Genomic DNA, 20,621 nt, shown 5'->3' with positions numbered 1-20,621 from the left:
CTACAGCGCCACTACACTGACATGTTTCTAAGGATGCATGCCCAGGAGTATAGCAGGATGAGGTTATGTGGGAGAAACCTCCAGACTGACTTCCACAATGGCTGCATTAATTTACATTCCCAACAACAATATTTAAGGGGTCCACCCTGCCTATCTTTGTATTTTTTTTGTTATTGTTTTTGTTTTGAGTATAATGAGGACTGAATTTAGGGTCTTGTGCTTACTATGCAGGCATTCTACCACTTGAATTATGCCTTCAGTCCTACTTTCCATTGGTTATTTTCAAGGTGAAGTCTTGCATTTATATAAGAGCACTCTGAGCTGTAATTCTCCTACTTTTGTTCCCTGTGTCACTGGGAAAAGGCATATACCATTGCACCCACCTTCCCCTGAACCCTCCTTCCTCCCCCATAGCTGGGATAACAGGTGCTTACCACCACACCCAGCCACTGACCAAAGTAGTCTTGGGAACTTTTTGCCCAGGCTAGCCTCAAACTATAATTCCCTCATCTCTGCCTCTCCTTCCAAGTAGCTAGGATTATAGGCTTAAGCCATGGATGGCATCTAGCTGTTGATTTTTTTTTAATGATAGTGATTTGGATTAGGATGAAATTGAATTTTAATACCATTTTGGCTTACAGTTACTTTATAGACAAGGATATCAGATATTTATTTGACCATTTGTACTTCCTCAAGAAGTGTGTATTTTTTTGCCAAATTGTTAATTTGGCTATTTGTTCCTTTGGTGTTTTTTTTTTTTTTAGCTCTCTACAGATGCTTAGTGTTAAACCCATTTGTGATGTGCAGCTTACAAAGATCTCTCCTGTGCTGAGAGCTCTCTCTTCAATGGGGTAGTATTTTCATATGCTGTGCAGTAGGTTTTCAATCTGATGAAACCCCATTAGTCGATTCTATTTCCTGCGCAAGAACTGGAGTCCTACTCAGAAAGCTTTTTTTTTTTTTTTGAAGTATTTTGCCAGTACTGCAGTACTTTCAAAATTTCAGGACTTTGATCTTTTGAATTGATTTTTTTTTTTTTTTGGGTCGGTCATGGGGCTTGAACTCTGGGCTTGGGCGCTGTCCCTGTGTTCTTCAGCTCAAGGCAAGAGCTCTACCACTTGAGCCACAGCGCCACTTCCAGTTTTCTAGTGTCTCATGAACTTTCCTGCCCAGGCTGGCTTTAAACTTCGATCCTCAGCTCTCAGCCTCCTCAGTAGCTAGGATTACAGGCATGAGCCACCGGCACGCGGCTGAGTTGATTTTTATACAGGGTGAAATATGGGGTCTAGTTTCAGTCTTCTACATGTGGATATCCAGTCATCTTGAGTCATCCATTAATAATAATTTGTAGAGCACTGACTAGAACCATGTATTTTATCTCTTCAGTTGACTACTATATATATTTGCCTTTCCGGAGTCTGGAAAAAGGATTTTGGGTGTGTTTTTTCCCCCTATTTTTAAAAGGCTGTAAATTCCACTACTTTCCATCGTTACTCTTTTCAGACCTTCGATGGTCACAGTTCAGTGACTGGTGAGCACTCTGCCAGAAGTGGGTAGATGATGAGCCTGCAGGGGCCATACCAGGTTCTCATTAAACCAGGTTACAGTCTCCAATATAGTGAGCAAACCTCTGCTTTATTGTGTCACAAAAACCAAGAACTAGGATTACAACTGTAATTCTATTGATTGTGATTCATATTCTCCCCACATACACACTTTTTTTTTTTTTACTATCACTCCATTTCATGACTCCATTATGAAAATCACAGTTCATCAACAGATGAGATAGAAGTTCCAAATAGAAGGTTGCATGGAATGGACAGGACTGAAAGAGTCTCAGTCACAAATTCACCAAGGTGAATTTTATCAAGGAGTTAGGTTTTTTGTTTGTTTGTTTTGTCTTTGTATGAAAAGGCAAACTGGTAATAAAAGCAAAGACAGTATTTTTCTCCTGGAACTCCCTCATAAATACAAAGTAATATGTGCAGAAATCATGTTAAGATGCTTTAATGGAATCTTTTCAATTTATACAAGGATATTAAGCTCCAAGATATAAAACAACTGGTATAAACTTACTCAGCTAGTTAGCAGCATAGATGAAAATATGATTCAAATCTCTTGGCTCTCAATTTCCAGTTCTTCTCTACCTATGCCATCTTCATTATACAGTCTGCTGTTATTTTTTTCTGCTGATGTCTGGCTCTTCACTTTTTGTTTGGTTGCTCATTTTGGTTACCTGTTCCAGTCCATGGTTATTTTTGCTCCCTTCGTATTTCAATTGAGATCCTAGGAAGTGGTTTGTGGAAGAAGGAAGCTAAAATGTGAAGCTTTTTGCACATTATTGGCTTCTTTGCAGTCATAGGGTGATATCATAGAACTAACCACATGAATTTTGTATTGGTGTCTTGAAATAAGTATGAGAGGAAAAAGCATACTAATTGCAGAAAAAAAAATTGTATTCAGGACTAAACTCGGGGCCTCCATTTGTGTTTCACCATTTGAGCCATCCCCCCTTGTCCTAGAAATGTTAATTTTTTAAGAACTAAAATCTCTTCTGTGAGATCATCTGCTATTCTTTCTATTTTAAATTTTTCCTTTAAATCCAGGTTCCAGTGGCTCAGACCTGTAGTCCTGGCTACTCAGGAGGCTGAAATCTAAGAATCAAGCCAGCATAGGCAGGGAAGTCTATGAGACTCTCATCTCTAATTAATCACCAATAATCTAGAAATGGATTTGAGCTTTGGCTCAAGTAGTAGAGCACTAGCTTTGACCCCCCCAAAAAACCCCTCAGGGATGGCACCCAGGCCCTGAATTCAAGTTCCAGACTGGCATAAAAACAAATAAACAAAAAGAAACAAACCAAAACAATTTTCCTTTAGCCAGTAATGGTGGCTCCAGTTTGTAATCCTAGCTATTTGATAAGCTAGAAGTTTGAGGGATCATGATTTGAGGCCAGCTTGGACAAAATGTTCTTGGGATTCCACCTCAATCAATGGTTAGGTGTGGTGGTGGTGGTAGTGGTGGTGTATGCCTATTATCCAGCTACATGAGAAGCACAATGACTGGACATAGTGACATGTACCAGTCATCCTCAGCAACATAGGTAAGAAGATTGCAGCCCAAGCCAGCACAAGAATAGCATGAAACCCTACTTTGAAAATAACCAACACAACAAAGGGGCTGGAGGTATGGGTCAGTAGTAAAGCACCTACCTCTCAAGTGTGAGGCTCCCAATTTAATCTCCAGTACTGCCAATAAATGAACCAAAGAAAAGAACAAACAAAAAAACCTTTCCTTTATAATAGTGAGATATAAAACAATGGACCTAATTCAGTGATGAGGCAGTAGGCACATGTGTCATATGGTTTTGATATCTAATTAAAAATATTCTATAAGGGGCTGGGAAGGTGGCTCAGTTGTAGAGCACTTGCCTTGTATGCATGAGGCCCTGGGTTCAATTCCTCAGCACCACATAAGCAGAAAAAGCTGGGCGTGGCGCTGTGGCACAAGTGGTAGAGTGCTAGCCTTGAGCTGAAGAGGGACAGCGTTCAGGCCCAGAGTTAGGCTCCACGACCGACCAAAAAAAAAAAAAAATATTCCAAAAGCACACAGCTTTCTTTCTTGGTTCAACACCTAAGCAGTTAACACACTAGAAAAAAAGCAGTGTTTTGGCTGGGTGCTGGTGGCTCATGACTATAATATCAACTACTCAGGAGGCTGAGATCTGAGGATCAGGGTTCAAAGCCAGTCCAGAAAGAAAAGTCCATGAGCTCCTTATCTCCAATTAACCATTAAAAAGCCAGGTGTTGAGGTGTGGCTCAAGTGGTAGAGTACCAACCTTCAGTGAAAAAGCCAAACAAGAGAATGAGGCCTTGAATCAAACCCCAGTACTGGCACCAATAAATAGTATTTTGTCAACTTCATCATGGTCTTATCCAGAACAAAGAACCATCACACTGTTCCAAAAAAGCTAAAATTTTAACATCAAACTTAACAGTGTATTATTTAACAGTATTATTTTTTCCAGTTAGTGTTCTTATCTTGAATAGCAATTCAAATACATTTAAGAATAAATTTCCTATATTGAACCAAATTTCCCCTGCATTCAATTCTCATTCAGTGATGTCATCAGCTAAGCCCAGATTCCCATACCAGTTGGCTACTTCCCCAACTATCATCTTAATCCTAAGGGAAGAGGGAATGGGTTACCAGAGGAATGCATGGATTATAAATGACATTTTATTCAGTAGGAAAAAATAAATAAATGCAAGACCAAGGAAGAAACTGTACAAATTTCAAATAAAAATCTCTATAATTTTCCCCCTTGACCATATAGAGGATCTACAGTCAAAAAGATATTAAGTCCTTCTCTTTTCTAGCTTTTCAAGAGTACCTTTATACATGCTTGGGCTGATTGCTGAAGTCATCAAAATATTTTTAAAGGACACACACATGTATACAGCATATAAAAGTAAGCATCTTCTACAAGAAACATGTTTATTCAATTGTCATATATGTGTTCCCTCCATCCATCACTCTTAAATGTCACCTAAGCCAGGCAACGGTGGCTCACACCTGTAATCCTAGCTACTACTCAGGAGGCTGATATCTGAGGATCACAGTTCAAAGCCAGCTCGGGAAGGAAAGTCCAGGAGACTCATCTCCAATTAACCACCAGAAAACCAGAAGTGGCACTGTGGCTCAAGTGGTAGAGCCTTGAGCTGAAGAGCTAAGGACAGTGCCCAGGCCCAGAGTTCAAGCCCCACGACTGACAAAAAAAAAAAAAAAAAAAAAAGTCACCCAGAGTCCAGCATCTGAAGAGGACACTTACGCTCAAGAGCTGGCTTAACCCCAAAGGGGCTAAGCTAAGACAGGTAACTGTCGGGTCTTTCTTCCAAATTTCAGTTCACTTTAGAACTAGAATAATAAGGAGAAAAAAATTTAGAAGAATAATTTAATTCTCAATTCTTCTCCACTTGGTAAAAGTGGGAGGGCAGATCTTACAAATAGGAATTTTAAAGCATTTGAGAATGTTTTTAAATTAAAAAAAAAACAAAGTTCTCATATACCCCAAACCTTCTCCCTAATACCACCTTACATATGCCACAATTATTGAAATGTGCATGCATACTTTATTCAGATTTTCTTATCTGTACTTCATATTCTTTCTTGGTTACTGACACCAGATAGAGGTAGATAGATAGATAGATAGATAGATAGATAGATAGATAGATAGATAGATAGATAGATAGGCAGACAGACAGACAGAGAGACCCTAATGTAGCATAGGTTGGCTTCAAGCTAGCCTCCTCCTGCCTCAGACTCTCAATTGCAGGGACTACAGGTAGTTGGGCCCAGCTACCGTATTTCTCCTGGGTAATATGACAAGCCCCTCTTATCTTTGACAGTTGCCTAGGCACTTCTTGTTTATTTATGACCTTAAACATTTCAATTGATCAAAGCATTGAGTCAAGGGTCCCTCAGCTAATCTTTTGTTGATGATTTTCTCAGAATTCAAGTGAATTTGGGGAAAAGACTAGAGACATCATTAAAAAAAAATCATAACATACTAAGGATTCATACTTTCAGCATGACTTTTCTCTATTATTTATCTTTTCTAAAAATTTTATTGTAAAGATGCTGTAAAGCCCCCGTACAGAGGGGCTACAGTTACATGAGTAAGGTAATGAGTACATTTCTTATCGAGCATTGTTACCCCGTCCTTTGTATTTCTCCTACTATCCCTTTTCTCTCCCACCTCCTCCAGCCCCTCCCCCCCCTCCAAGTTATAAAGTTCATTTCCAACAGTGTCTTGTGAGTCTCATTGTTGCAATGGGTCATCCTGTGTCCTTGTTTTTGAACTTGACCATTGTGCTGAGGTAGAACTGTCAAACTTCCTCAGCATAAAAGTTCTTTTTTTTCCATACCACATTATTTAGGATTCATGTATAGTTCACATTCCATATCCCTTCTCAAGGACAGTATATTATTACTGTATCATTTATGTTATATTATATTATATTATATAATTAATATATATTATATATTTGGAACACTTCTGTACATGGACTTATCTATTTTTCCACACCTGGTTATTTATCGAGGGATTTATCAGTTTTGATTCCTGAATATTTACTTTATACTTTGGGTTATCATTCAATGCTACTTTATGTATTTTGTTACTCAGCTTTGACTATCAAATGCTTTTTCATTTGCCTACCCTCCCCAAGCATACGCCATTGTGGGTTTTGGCTGCTGTTTGAATGATACTTTAAGATGGCCCAGGCTCACTTTGTGTATTCTTGCCCCCATTGTAGCCATTTCTCTAAGAGACCATTGTTCCTTTTATTGGAGAATGGTAATAGAAATTATGATCTGAGGGCTTGTGTGCTCACTGTTTCTACACCTGCCAGCTGACAAGTAATATTCGCATATATGCACACATATACGTGTGTATATATGTAGGTATATATACTGGCCCTTGGAAACACACATACCTGTAGTTATTTCTACATGAAATTCATATTTATATTGAGTTAAACACAAATTCACAGTAATATCTTCAAATCTTAATATAATATGTCATTCTAACTTATACCCCCTTGCTTATTTGTAACTCCACACTTCAGCAGTGAGAAGCCTGGTTTAAACTTTCTACCATCTATTTACTTAATTGCTCAATGCTAGCACACACACATCAGAATTGTTAACCTGTATCTCCATGAGAAACAATTTTATTAACCACACTGTAATACTTATACACATTTCCTTTTACCTGTAGTCTTAGACACCAGGCAATCATAAAGTTTACTTAGGTCATCTTAGGAGTGTTGCTCAGTGACAGAATGCTTACTCAGCATGTGCCAGGCTCTGGCTTTGATTCCCAGTACCGTAAAAGGAAGACAAAAACAAAGCTATTTAGGACAGCACCTTTTCTCTCACCTTTTCTTCAGAGAGGATGTTAATACATCTAGAATAATCAGACTGTGTCACATTTTGTACTTCATCCTGGGATCATCTGACCTTCTAAACAATTATTTATTATCAAAACATACCTAAGTTTTATTCTTTATTGCAGTAGGGTGAGGGTAGGATAAAGAAAAAACACTAATGGAATTTGAAAGATTAGTTTCAAGGTTTCCTTGAATTTATATCTAACTCCACTTTTAAATTAAGAATTTATTGAAAGCTAGTATAATTCATTAATTTTTAAATGTCCTTGAAAACTTTGTATACAATAGATGCTATGGTAATAATGAAAAGTTGCACAATTAAGCCATAGATTTTTCTGGGAACTTCCTGTCACTTTATTTAATTTTCCTACCCATAAATGGAGATAAAAAGCTTCCCACTCAGGCCATAAATTTACATTAGTATTGTTCCATTCAAGGGTAAATAAATAATAGCTATTTCACTTGTCATAAGTACAGACTCTGTACCATATAGAAAATAAGCTCTAATTAAATTTTTCACACAATTATGAAATTTTAATTTTCACACAATGATAGTCACAAATTATCACATATCTGACAATTTACTTTTCACTCACATTACTAAGGGACATAATCTTTAAAGTTCTTAAAATATCTACTCAGTTACCTGTACATGCTTAGAGTTTTTCTTTTTTTCTTTTTTCTTTTTTTGGTCAGTTGTGGGCCTGAACTCCGGGCCTGCGTGCTGTCCCTCAGCTCTTCAGCTCAAGGCTAGTGCTCTACCACTTGAGCCATAGCACTACTTCCAGCTTTTTCTGCTTATGTGGTGCTGAGGAATTGAACCTAAGGCCTCAGGCATGCGAGGCAAGCACTCTTCCACTGAGACAACTTCCCAGCCCTAGAGTTATTGTTAAGTACACAGGGGAGCTTAGCAAAACTCTCTGGCCATTACGGAAGATTATCTTAACTATAATAAACGCTGTTCCTCACCAGAAAAGGGTGGGAGAGAGGGAAGAAAACATCTTTCTAGGATTCTTTTTAAGTTAGCATTTATTACCCACTTAACACTGTATAAATGACACTGAAACACTAATATATCACAAATTTCCAAGAGTCAAATATCAACTTCTTTTGTGTTCAGGCATTTTATTGAACCATCTGAAAAAGACATATCAAGTCCATAATGTCAATCTTCGGAGGAGCAAACTGTGCTCAAGAACTTTTTTAGTTTCTTTATAGAACGAGCATTTGTCATTTCTACTCAATACATTTACATGTAATTTAATTCAGAAATTTAATGTATTTCTTTGTAGTAGGCACTTAGAGGAGAGAAAATCATGTTTGAACCATTAATATTGCTTCTGAATACTGCCTCCCCCCCATTATTCTAGTTCAGAAATAAAATGTCTGGGAGTATAAAACTACAATTTCCTAATTAAATATCCAGAGACATTACATGGTTAAATCTTATTGCAAATCTTATTTTTAATAATTTAAAAGATACAATAAGAACACCTGTTTCTTTTCCTCAGTCTTCAAAGAACATTCAATAAATTATTCTAGAAATAAAGTACTATGCTTTTGTACAGATGGAAGTTTATACCAACCCTGCAACTTCCCAAAGGCTGCCTCAAACTCTAGCAGAAAAAGAGAAAAAGAACTCACTCTGAGAGGGCTGGAAACCAGAACAAGAGATAAGATTAGAGGCAAAGAATGAGATAATTAGAGCTCAGTGTAAAAGTTATGCTTAACACAAACAACAACCAAAAAAATACTCTTAACAGATTTTTCAGGGATGGGTTAAGGAAGAGAGGAGACATAAGCAATTACCAGAGACCATGGCTTCAATTAAAGGAGTCCAATGCTACAAACAAAGCTCAAAGGCAGCTAGCAAAGATCAACATTTTCTCCCAGCCAAGCTCTATAATTATTACAGCAGTGACTTGTAGCACATTGTTACAAATAAGTAGATTAAATAATAAAGAACCAATACAGTTTAATTTAGAAATTCTCAAATTCTACGAAACGGGACAGCTATTTGAAGCAAAACAATACAAAGAGGACAAGTGGCTCCCCTGGAAAACAATGTCTCAACTTCTATACACAGTGAATAGTGGGGTCTTCCTGGGACCATATGCCGAAGAAAGCAGTGTGCAGTCTCAGCAGGACGAATCATTTCACTCCTCAGAAACAGATCTCTTAGGAGCTTTGCGTTTATATAATAACTGTATCCACTAGGATACAGGTACAGTAACAAAGCAGAGCTGACCTTATTTGAAAGCACTTCGCCTTGTTTCATACCTATCCAACTTCACAGCCATTTATTCTCTCAAGGGGGCTATGAATTTAAAGAAAGTATTTGCTCAAAGACATATCACTCCCATCAATAAAACTGGAAATCACTAGCAGTGATCTCTATCAAGAACCAGGCTCAGAATTTCATCATTAAACTTGCTTTTCAATCTACTAACTCAAAAAACAGGAGCTTAATCAAGTAATCTTTTCATCCTGACTTACAGTAGGTAATCCTATTAAAGGTACAGCATGCCTAGGAATTTATCTTCCTTTCTGAGGGCCTAAGCATTTGAGGTTATCTGGATAATGCCACAGAATAAACAGGAGCATCTCCATAGACTTTGCCCCTTATCTGAAAGCATCCTTGAAGTATAAGATTTAGTGGGGCTGTGGAGCACTCAGATAACCTACCTGCCACACTGGTCTGAGGTCCAAGTAACTGATCGCCCCTCGGGTTTGGTTTTATACCATATCCTGATGGCATGAGGAAAGTCAGTAGCTGTCTGAGCTCCTGTCTTCCTGATCCGTAAACTCCAAGTGTCAGTGTCAAAGATGAGTTCCCCACAGCTAGGAGCCTGGCTGCAGCGAGCAAAATAATCTAACTGCTCCCTCCAATGATCTGCAGGCAGAGTCACAAGCTCATGAACCATCTCATTCCTGAGCTCCTCAGAAATAACCGTGAGCTTGGGAGACCTTGTAAATTTTTCAATACCTGGCACAGCAGCAACATCCACCTCCTCGACCTTTAACACAGATAAATCACAGCAGTCCAACACTAGCAAAAATTCCTCTCTCCCATGATTCTCTGTGTCACAGGAATACTTTGAGATAGAGATCCCAGAAGCCTGTTCCTGGTTGTCATGGTTACCATCTTTATCAGAAATATCTTTATCACCTTTACCACAGATTGCAAAATTATTATATCCCATTTTAGATGAAGAAGACCTTGCATTTGTCACAGGAATATGGCAGGGTTCAGGTGTCCTTATTGTGCAGGCTTCACTTGACTCCATTTGGCAGGTTTCCTTACAGGATCGACTCCATTGCTTCAGTCTGTTTCCATCCTCAAAGAAAAGCACTATGGTGCCCTCAATGACTTGACATTCAAAATCCACATCTAAATCTAGCACATAATGTTTCACAAGTATGTGGTTGGTGTTGGCCATGAGAGGCAGATCATCTCGGGAAGGGTCCAGCTTTATGTCCATCATGTAGTTGATTCTTTAAAGAGTTTCGCTGAAATCGTAGATGGGGCTTCCTATTTGATTTATTCTTCGAGAATTATAAATGTCTGCTTACAAAAAAACAAAAACAAAAACAAAAAACAAAACCTGATGATGTCACAAATTAGGATTCCATAACTTTCATTCCCCTGGCAAAGAAAAAAAATACAATTAGATAAAATTCCAAATACAATCCTAGTGCTCCTGCAACTGCAGCTACTGTTTACTACTACCATCCTTAATCATCCCCCATGCAGGAGACACCCATGGCTAAAAGGCACACTAATCTTTTTGACTGACATGAAAAAAAGCTGTACTATGGAATTCTAAAAATATTTCAATTACCAGTGGAATGAAACAGACTTCCACAAAGCTAGAAAAAGCATGCTCCTAACTAGAATAGTCCTTGTTTTGGAAGAACATAATTGTTATGCAAAATTGTAACCTAGCATCATTGTGCCTCTTGTTTCAAAAGATATTAAATGTATCATTTCTAATTTTGTACATCAAAGATAAGCGATTGTTTCTCTACTGTGATTCTAAGTAACAAGTGTGAATGAGGGCTAAATGGACTCATACATTTTATTCTTTGAGAGTAATAATTTAATACATACAATGTAACTCCAGGGATTAATGTACTTTTCACATTACCATTGCTCTCATATCAGCACTTCTAGTAAATTACGGGAAAAATGAGCCAATTTACCAAGAGTGCATTCTAAGTATTCCTTTGAGATTGTTCATGGAGATTTTTCAAATTTATAGTTAAATACTCAAGGTATATCATTACATCTTAATAGCTGAAAATCCATTAACATTCTGGATAATAGCCTTCTTGTGGCAAACAAAAGGTCTTCTCATTTGGAAAAAAAAGTATGCAAATACCTATAAAAGGAAGGAAAGAGATTAAAATGTAGAAACAGATGTTGTAATAAAATGTACAAGTTCTTCATAAATGTTCTGAATCAAATGTATTCTTATTACACAATAGCAATACAGCTAAAAGAAAAAGTATTTGAAATTATTTCAGCTCCTGATTTTAAAAAAAGTTTATGCTGTTCCTTTCTTTTCTCTTAGCAAAAATAAAAAAGATATGGCAAGAGAAAAGAAATTAAAACCTGACAGAGTAGGTATACTTAAAATGACTTTTGTATTCCTTATTTTCAGGTGTTGGGTTATCAACTGGAAAACATTGTTTGGCTTTTTAATTGAGCCCTTCCTCATTATTTCTGCTTAACTCCTTACTTCTCTTTTGACTTTCTACTAGATATTTTTATTTCCCTTCCATCCAGAATCCAACCAGCCCAATTGAATTTTTAGTTTCTACATCTCTACAGGCAATTTCCTCATTAAATTTCCACTTAACCTTAACTGCAGCACCTTGGTGAGCAACCTTGAAATATATTGCAAGACATCACCTTTACAATAACAATTTAAAAAAAAAAAAGAAATATATTGCAAGTACATATGAGAGTAGTATATAGAAATCAACAAAAGCTAATGATGAATAGCTGGGTAGAAGGAAGAGAAATGGACTGTGATTGAGTGGAGGGGAGTATACTTGGAGTGGGGGTTGGGGGGCAGAGAGGATAAAAAAAGATTCAATGGGGGCTGGGAAGGTGGCTCAGCGGTAGAGCGCTTGCCTTGCATGCATGAGGCCCTAGGTTCAATTCCTCAGCACCACATAAGCAAAAAGGAAAAAAGCCAGAAGTGGCGCTGTGGCTCAAGAGGTGGAGTGTACGCCTTGAGCTGAAGAGCTGAGGGATAGAGCCCAAGCCCAGAATTCAAGCCCCATGACCGAAAAAAAAAAAAAAAAGATTCAATGTTGTCCAAATAGATAATTTTCAACTATAAAAACTGAACAAGGAAACCAGTTGGAGGATGCTATTTCTTAGAGGAAGGGTTCAGGCTGTGTGATACAGAGGGTAAAATGGATTGGAATCTAGTATAAGTATGTGTGTAGATGTAACAATAACACCACTGCACATGTAACTCCTATAACTAAAATAAGCCCCCCCCCAAAAAAAATGTGGCCAGACACTGGTGGTTCACATATAAAATGCTAGCTACTCCCAAGGCTGTGATCTAAGGATTGCAGTTCAAAGCCAGGAAAAAGTCAGGAGTGAAAAAACTCAACAACAATAGGCATTGAGTTCAAGCCCCAAGACCGGTACCAAAAAAAAAAAAAAAAAAAAAAAGTTACTTCTTGAAGTCTTGTACTATCTGGATCAAAACTATTTTTCCAGCTTGAGGATGAGTCTATCTTTGTATCCCTGCCCTTTAGCCAGATGACCTGTTCAAGACACTGCCATCCTGCCTTTTGCACTGAACCTGACACCCTTCCTGGCTCCCACAGTCCATATCCACTTGTCAAATGCCATTCTCCCTCCATGCCCAAGCTGAAGTGAATTGTCTCAAAAATCTTTTCCTGATCCCTATTTTCTCCACCATAAAACTGTATGTGGTAAAGGGTTTAAATGTAACAATAGTAGAGAGAAAATATGCAAAGAATAATTTAAAATTTCTTTGTTGAGAAACTGGTAATCCTCCTGGTAATAAAAATGATGAGCTAGAATGTACTGTGCATGAAAGTTCCTAAACGTAATATCTAATGAATAATAACCTTTGACTTTATTTACGTAATGAGGAACAATGATGTTTGGAACTGCTAGCATTCAGTATTTTGTTGTTGGATTCTTTAAAACATAAATTAAGCCCTGAAAGTAGAGAGTCAGAGGTAGATAGAATATGAGACAGAGACAGAGGGACAGAGATAATATTCCTGAACGGCTATCATTTGAAGAAAAAAAAGTTTATATTTATGTCAGCATAGACATAACTACATTATCATCTAACCCTTAGTAGAGTCTCACGTTTATTTCTGAAAATTTGTATAATTTATTCTATAGAGTACTATCAGCGACTGTAGTCTATGGTCACAGAGAACAATGTTGGGGTGCTGTCTCAGAGCCTGCCCTTTCTAGTGTAATACCAAAACTATTGTCATTGTTAGTGTTCTAGCGTTAACCATTGCTGCTTCTAAGTTTTGGGTTGTTTGTCTTTGCATTTTCTGAGAAATGGGGTTTATGTTGCTCAGTCTGGTCCTGAACTCCTACATTCAAGGAATCCTGTTTTAGCCTCCAAAGTAGGAGAACTACAGACACATACCACTATGCCCAGTTTTCAAGTGCATTTTAAATGCTTAACTGCTTGTCACCTGGACTGGCAACTTTGGTTATCTTCAGTACATTCTTCACAGAGGTCACTTGAGTTTTTCCTTCTAACTTTCCAATTCAGTGACTGCTGACTCGTGATTATTGGAGCCCTTACTTTATTGAGATGATTTGAATCTCTGAAACTCAATTATACCTCAAGGTATTTCCAGGACTCTGTAACTATTGCCCTCTGCTAATTTTAGAGAGAACAAAGCTAAATCTCAATAAAGCTAATTCTATCCTTTTAAGTCGCAATTTTTGGGTCTTAAAAGAGCCAAATAGCATTCTTCTCCCCACAGAATCAGAAATACTGTAGCATAGCAAAGGGTAATGGAAAGATTACCATGATTATGGATGACTTGCTATGAAAGCCAAAGACACATGAAAACTAAATCCCAAATCAGATTTACCCACATGGCCACATCGATGAGTCCACTGACGATCAACAGTGATCAGTCCAAAGCTTCAAGAGAAGGCCATGGCCTCCCCCAGGTAACACTTAAAGGGCTGAAAGAATAGAAAATGATTCTAGGTTGTCAGTGTTGTGGAGAAGCAAAGAGTAAGAGATGAACAGAGCAAGCCCCCAAACATTTATCAAAGTAAACTCGTAGGACTAGGAGTGTAATGCTAATGTATTGCCCCCACAGGGAAGGAAACAACAAAAATAGATAAGAAGTATTGTCCTCTAAACCATCTCCATCAATATATTGTACTGTTGGGATCTTGTTTCAATTGGTATTTTTCTCTTGCCAACATTTTCTGTTTCTCAACAATTCTATCCTATTCTCAATATCAATACCCATAAGGGCTGTCATCCTTTAAAACAAAAACTACATTTGGCCCTCTTATCTATCCCACCTCTCCTTTCTTTCTTTCTTGTGTCATGCTGTGTTTCTCACAAGTTTTACCAACTAGCTACATTTCCAGCCCTTGGTTACTCATGTTAACTGGACTTCATTTCACTGAGTATTGAAACTGGAAAATTCAGGGCTTACTCAATCCAAACCTTTAGTTTTGGTTTTAAAAAGAATGAGGCCCAGAGAGGTAAAACAATTTGCCCAAGCTCACTCATTACTTTTTTCTTTTTAAAGAACTTTTCCCATTTGATGATACATTTCCAGGTCTCTTGGCCATGTTGTTTGTTTACACTGTCCGAGTTACAAGTGAAAAGCCACCTCTGACACTCTTCCATATCCTCACTCTATCTTCTTAATTTTCTTCAAGTTGTATAGACTAAATAACTATTCTTGTGATTGCTTTTGGGGGAAAAAAGGATCTGTAAAGCCAGTCCCAGAAGGTTCAGGAGAGCAATGTCACCTTTGCAAGTCTTGCAACCTAAATTATGTGTAATATGTAAGTCTATTATAATTTGTTGCTTATTCAACTATTTCCTACTTGTCTTGGATTTGTGGATGACCTAAATCTCTTTTCTTTGGAAGCACATAGCTCTCACTGGCGTCAATTGAGGTCACAGTCCCACATTTAGGGAAAAACTAACTGACTGTGGTTACAAACGCGTGTCTGTGGCCACTTTGAAAGACCTCTCTCAGCAAATGGTAACCATATTTCTAAGAAGTCTGTTGACTTCAGCACTTTTGGCTATTATTGTGCTCCAATTCAAAATGCCAGCCTGTCTCACTGAAGCATTTTTCCATTCTCTGTCACAAGCCATAACATATGAAAGTCCTCCCCATTTTCTGAAAGCCAATAGTTAGTTTCCAGTGGTTAACCATTACAGCCTCTAAAATAGTGTGCTATGTGGCATGAATTTTAAATGCTTAAGTGATTGTCTCAGTAACACCATCAAACAGCTTCAAAAGGATTAATGTATAGCAATATTCATAAGGGGTGGGAGAAAACTAAATAATAAACAGTTATAATTCAGAAAAGAAACTGCTCTGCTACTTTCAGTCACCGAAACTGAAAGAGCCTCTGAAGAGACACACACTGAAGTACAATTTCATTCTGCTTTTAAGCCACTAAGAAATATGTTTCACTTTTATGGCCCTTAACTTATCCGGCCTGGTTTCATAGCTACCTTCACCCTCCATTGCCCTGTAAACTCTTTGAGACTCCTGATTCATTCCTGAGTTCATGACCGTGTTAAATGAAGTAACTTGTACATGGAAAAGTTCCCAATAAATACTTGTGAGATTGACATCTGAAGGCAGTTATGATTTTAATATCTCCTTGCTTACAGAACCGATCTGGCTTGCATATATTCTATATCCTAGAAGAAATTCATTGCTTAACAAACATCTTCCTCTAGACATTTCACTATTTTCTTCTCATATGCACTGTGCCTCTTTATGCCACATCATTTTTTATCTTGTAAGCAAGGAAAAAGAAAACTTTTGCATATATGCTTATTCTAAAGCACTGTGAATTGCTAAATTACTTAATTCTACAAATTAGTTGACCAGAGAATGACAGCTTTCTCTATTCCAAATGTATTTATTCTTTATGATCCATTAAATGGTCTTTCTGGTTTTTTATTATCTTTAAGTAGTTGTACAAAGGGTTTTCCATTTAACAAAGCAGTTTATGAACAATGCATCTCATCAAAGGTTCTTAATGATAACCAGTTTACCTGCAGAAATACACTGTTTCTAGATATAGTTCCTCTGATACACAAATGCACATAGTCATGGAAACATAGCCTACTGCTATGAACTTGTGTAAAATAATTTCAGAATTAGAAGAAAACTTAGTGGTCCAAATATATCACTTGTGTTCATAAATTCACATTAACAGGTTATTATGCAACTTATTTTTCATTCAAGGGTTCTGAAATATTGTCATGTTGATCCATATAAATCTATTTCTTTTAACTGCAATTTTAGGTATACATTCCTGTTGAAAGATATTTTAAGACCTCAACATTTTTTATTATTACAATGTTACAACAAACCTCCTGTACTCATCTCCCAGTGCACATATGGGCTTTTTCCTGAAGTAAAACACCCGAAGATTCCATTTTGCCTGATATTTATACTGTTGCACCTATTTTCTTTCAATTCATTTTTTTCCTGGCACATCTTCTCTGCCTCCTAAGTTTTATTTTTAATTGTTCCGTATTGTTTGCTTAGAGTTACTTTTTAAAAGCAAAATGTGGCTGGGTTTAAAAACAAAATGTTGTGCCGGGCACCAGAGGCTCATGACTATACTCCTAGCTACTCAGAAGTCTGAGATCTGAAGATAGAAGTTGGAAGCTACTCTAGGCAAAAAAGTCTGTAGGATGTAAGACTCTTACCTCTAATTAAACACACACACACACACACACACACACACACACACAATTAATTTAAAATTTACTTACATTTGTCACAATTAGTTGTTACATCACTTGTCTCAACCCACTTATTTTGTATTTTCTATCTACCATGAGTCTTACTGCTTCTGTGTTAAAGTAAGTTTGTTGAGATTTTCTTCATTCCTGCTTTTCCCTCTACTGTTTCATAAGTTACACAATTTTGCCTTTCCTTAACATGCCTACTTCAAGTCCATCTCCACCAGGCTTACAAACAATACACAGATCTCAGAAAGTTTAATCATCAATTTCCCTTCTTCCTTCCTCCATACCTGCTTGCATATTATTTTTGCTAATATCTTTTTTTTTGGGGGGGGGCCCGGTCATGGGGCCTGGATTCTGGGCCTGGGCGCTTTCCCTTAGCTCTTCAGCTCAAGGCTAGCGCTCGAGCCACAGTGCCACGTCCAACTTTTTTCTTTTTGCTTATGTGGTGCTGAAGAATCGAACCCAGGGCCTCATGCACATAAGGCAAGCACTCTATCACTGAGCCACCTTCCCAGCCCCTTGTTGTGAATATCTTAGTATCAATTTTTTGTTATTATAAAGGTGATGTGCAGAGAAGTCACCATTTCATAAGTCAGGTAATGAGTACATTTCTTTTTAGACAATGTCACCCCTTTCTTCACTCTCTTCCAGTTTTTCCTTCTCATCCCTGCCCACAATAGAATTCTGATCCCACTTTAAATCAATATTTACCTGAACATTCACCAACTTCCTTACCAGTGACTGACTCTTAGTTCCCACTCCTTCCTTCTAGGTTCACTGTTGTTCCAGTTGCTGCATGAGAAATTAACTTGTGGCTTCAAGCAGCAATCATTATATTCTGTTCTGTGGTAAGGAATTTTGGTAACATCAACACTGGCCATTATTCTTCTACACCTGGTAAATCTATGTCACTCAGTGGTATTCAGCTAGAGGATATGTTTGTCTAGTCTGATGACTAGACGGTCATCAACTTTCTAACATGGAGATGTCAGAATAGTTGAACATTTCTTTAATATTATTTAGCCATGAATAAGCTGGATATCTTGGCAGCTGGCAGCCAACCAGGGCATGTGTCCTAAAGAACACATGCTGTATCGCCTTTTTTTTTTTTTAATCTTGAAAATCAATTTGGTTATCAGTTCCACTAGAGTCTATTAGTTTTAAAAGAACAACCATGAGATCAGTGCAGATTTAGGGTGAGAGAAATAGCCTCTAATGTTAATGTGTGTGTGCACATGCATGCACACACACACGCACGCCCGTGAGAACATGCTGATCCTAGGGCTTGACTCTGTTCCCTGAGCTATTTTGCTCATCGCTAGAGCTCTATTACTTGAGCCATAGCTCCACTTCTGGTTTTCTGCTGGTTGACTGGAAGTAAGAGTGTCATGGATTGGGAGGGGGAGGGGGAGGATGGAAGGGATGGGAAGGGGAAACAAAGGAGGAGGCTACAATGCTTGATAAGAAATGTACTCATTATCTTGCCCATGTAATGGTAACCCTTCTGTACAGTATTTTCACACAAAAAAAGAGTCTCATGGATTTTCCTGCCCATGCTGGCTTTGAACCACAATTTCAAGATCTCAACTTCCTGAGTAGTTACATTTATAGGCATGAGCCACCAGTACCAGGCACTGACTGTACCTTTTGATGGTAGATATTGCTATGACCATCTAAGTAAAATCAAATCTACCACAATTTCCTGTTTACTTAAGTGCACTGCTAGTAAATCTTAAGGAGTCTACAAGCAGTAAACTCAACACATATGTGTGCAGTGTCATTATTATGTCTACACTATTAAATGATCACTGTGTAGACTTTTAAGCTAGCAGTTACTTTCACCTAGCACTTCAGATATATTGTCCTACCATAGTTTGGCATCTTTTTATGTTATGATATTAGTATGATTTTCTTGGTATCTATTTTTTTCTTCTTGGTAGATTTTATATTTTTCTTTATCTTTGATGTCTCATAATTTTACCTAGTGTGCCTGAAAATAAGGCTTGGCTTTTGGCTTGCCCAAGATTCAGGGTGCCCCTACAGTGGATAGTTTTCAATAGCAGCTTAGAAAGTTGGAAAAAAGTGACATAAACTTGAAAGTGGTTATGTAGAAATTATTCAGTATGAAAAACAAAACATTTCTGAAAGAAATGAAGAGAGCCTAGGTACCTTTGAGACAAAAATCAAAGGATTTAATATAAACCACTGGAGTATAAGGATAGGTGAAAGAGAAGACATGGCAAAAACATTGTTAAAAGGAAAACAAAACAGTAATAAGCACAACCAGCACTTAGACTAAATCAACTACCATTTTCTAATTTTTAAAAAAAAAAACTAGGTTTTCATAGAGAAATTGCTGATTCTAGGACTGGGGCAAGGAAATATAGAATGGGTCTAGAGCATTATATAGGAGAAATAGGAAGAAGGAAAGAAAGGGAAGAAGGGAAGGATTGAGGGAAGGTGGGAAGGAGAGAAGAAGGGAGGGAGAAAATAAAGGAAGGACAAGAGGGAGAGAGAAGGGAGGGGAGGGACACTGGACATCTCAAAAGGACTCAAGAACCCACTTGAAAAAACTTATAATGTCTGAAACAATCTGAGCAAATAAAGGATAATATTTAATTAGATAAAGGGTAGTATTTAATTAGAACCCAAGAAATAAAATATATAAAACTATTCTAATATAAACAAATGATTGCATAAGTAACCAGGGGACAAACCTTCCTACAGAAGAATTCCAAATAACACATTTAGATAATATCTCTTCTAAGAAGTAGAGTTTATTTCTCTTCAGCTATGGGCTGACCTTAGTGACTTGCTTCCAAAGAATAAGGAATGAAAAAGGAAACATTAACTTTACAATGGAGAGATCAAGCAGACACAATCCTCCCCACACTGTCAAGATCTCTATAGTATTTCCCAAACCTATAACCTCAGTGCACACGTTAGAAACTATCAGGAAAGTTCACACTGAAGGACATCCTATAAAACATATGACCAGTACTTTTCAAAAGCATCAAGGCTACAAACATCAAGTAAAATCTGAAAATATATTACAGAGTCTACAGGATGTCTCATAAAATGAAATATGGGGGGCTGAGAATGTGGCTTAGTGGCAGAGTGCTTGCCACATAAACAGAAAATGCTGGAAGTGACACTGTGGCTCAAATGGTAGAGTAAAAGCAGCTCAGGGACAATGCCCAGGCTCTGAGTTCAAGCCATGGGAATGGCAAAAAAAAAAAGTGGGCTCTTAAATGGGATTCTAAAGCAGAAAGGAAAAAATGGGAGGCAATAGTGGAAAACTATAGTTAATAGCCTTGTACAATATTATTTTTTATTAATATACCACAAGTGCATAAAATATGAACCTGAGAGGAAGCTGGGTATATCAAAACTCCCTACACTACCACTGCAGCTTTTTAGTAAATCTAAAAGTATTCCAAAAGAACTGTTGCTATTGATCTTGCTAGCTATGTCCTTTGCCTTGCAGAAGCTCTGCAGTTTCATGCAATCCCATTTGTCCAACCTTTCTTTGATTTGTTGTGCTTCTGGGTCTCTATTAAGAAAATTTCAGCCTGTGCCAAAGAGCCTGAGAGTACCTCCTATTCTTTCCTATAATGTTTTCATGGAGTCTGCTTTTATTTCGAGGTCTTTGATCCATTTG

The 20,621-nt window shown here is 37.6% G+C and overlaps 1 protein-coding gene across 4 annotated transcripts in view; it reads right to left on the bottom strand.

The window, feature by feature from the left end:
- Positions 1 to 20,621, bottom strand: part of Aopep (aminopeptidase O (putative)) — a 342,923-nt gene that overhangs the window by 304,542 nt on the left and 17,760 nt on the right. For all 4 annotated transcript variants that reach the window (XM_070033698.1, XM_070033700.1, XM_070033701.1 and 1 more), the window contains exon 2: positions 9,639 to 10,599. In XM_070033698.1, the coding sequence (XP_069889799.1) occupies positions 9,639 to 10,438 (800 nt within the window). In that variant the 5' untranslated portion in view covers positions 10,439 to 10,599. The remainder of the gene's footprint in view (positions 1 to 9,638; positions 10,600 to 20,621) is intronic.

The sequence above is a fragment of the Dipodomys merriami genome, unplaced genomic scaffold (genome assembly GCF_024711535.1).
Source record: "Dipodomys merriami isolate MVZ:Mamm:240054 unplaced genomic scaffold, mDipMer1.0.p SCAF_22, whole genome shotgun sequence".
NCBI lineage: Eukaryota > Metazoa > Chordata > Mammalia > Rodentia > Heteromyidae > Dipodomys > Dipodomys merriami.
Note: the sequence above shows the minus strand (reverse complement) of the source record. Positions and strands in the feature narration are given on the sequence as shown.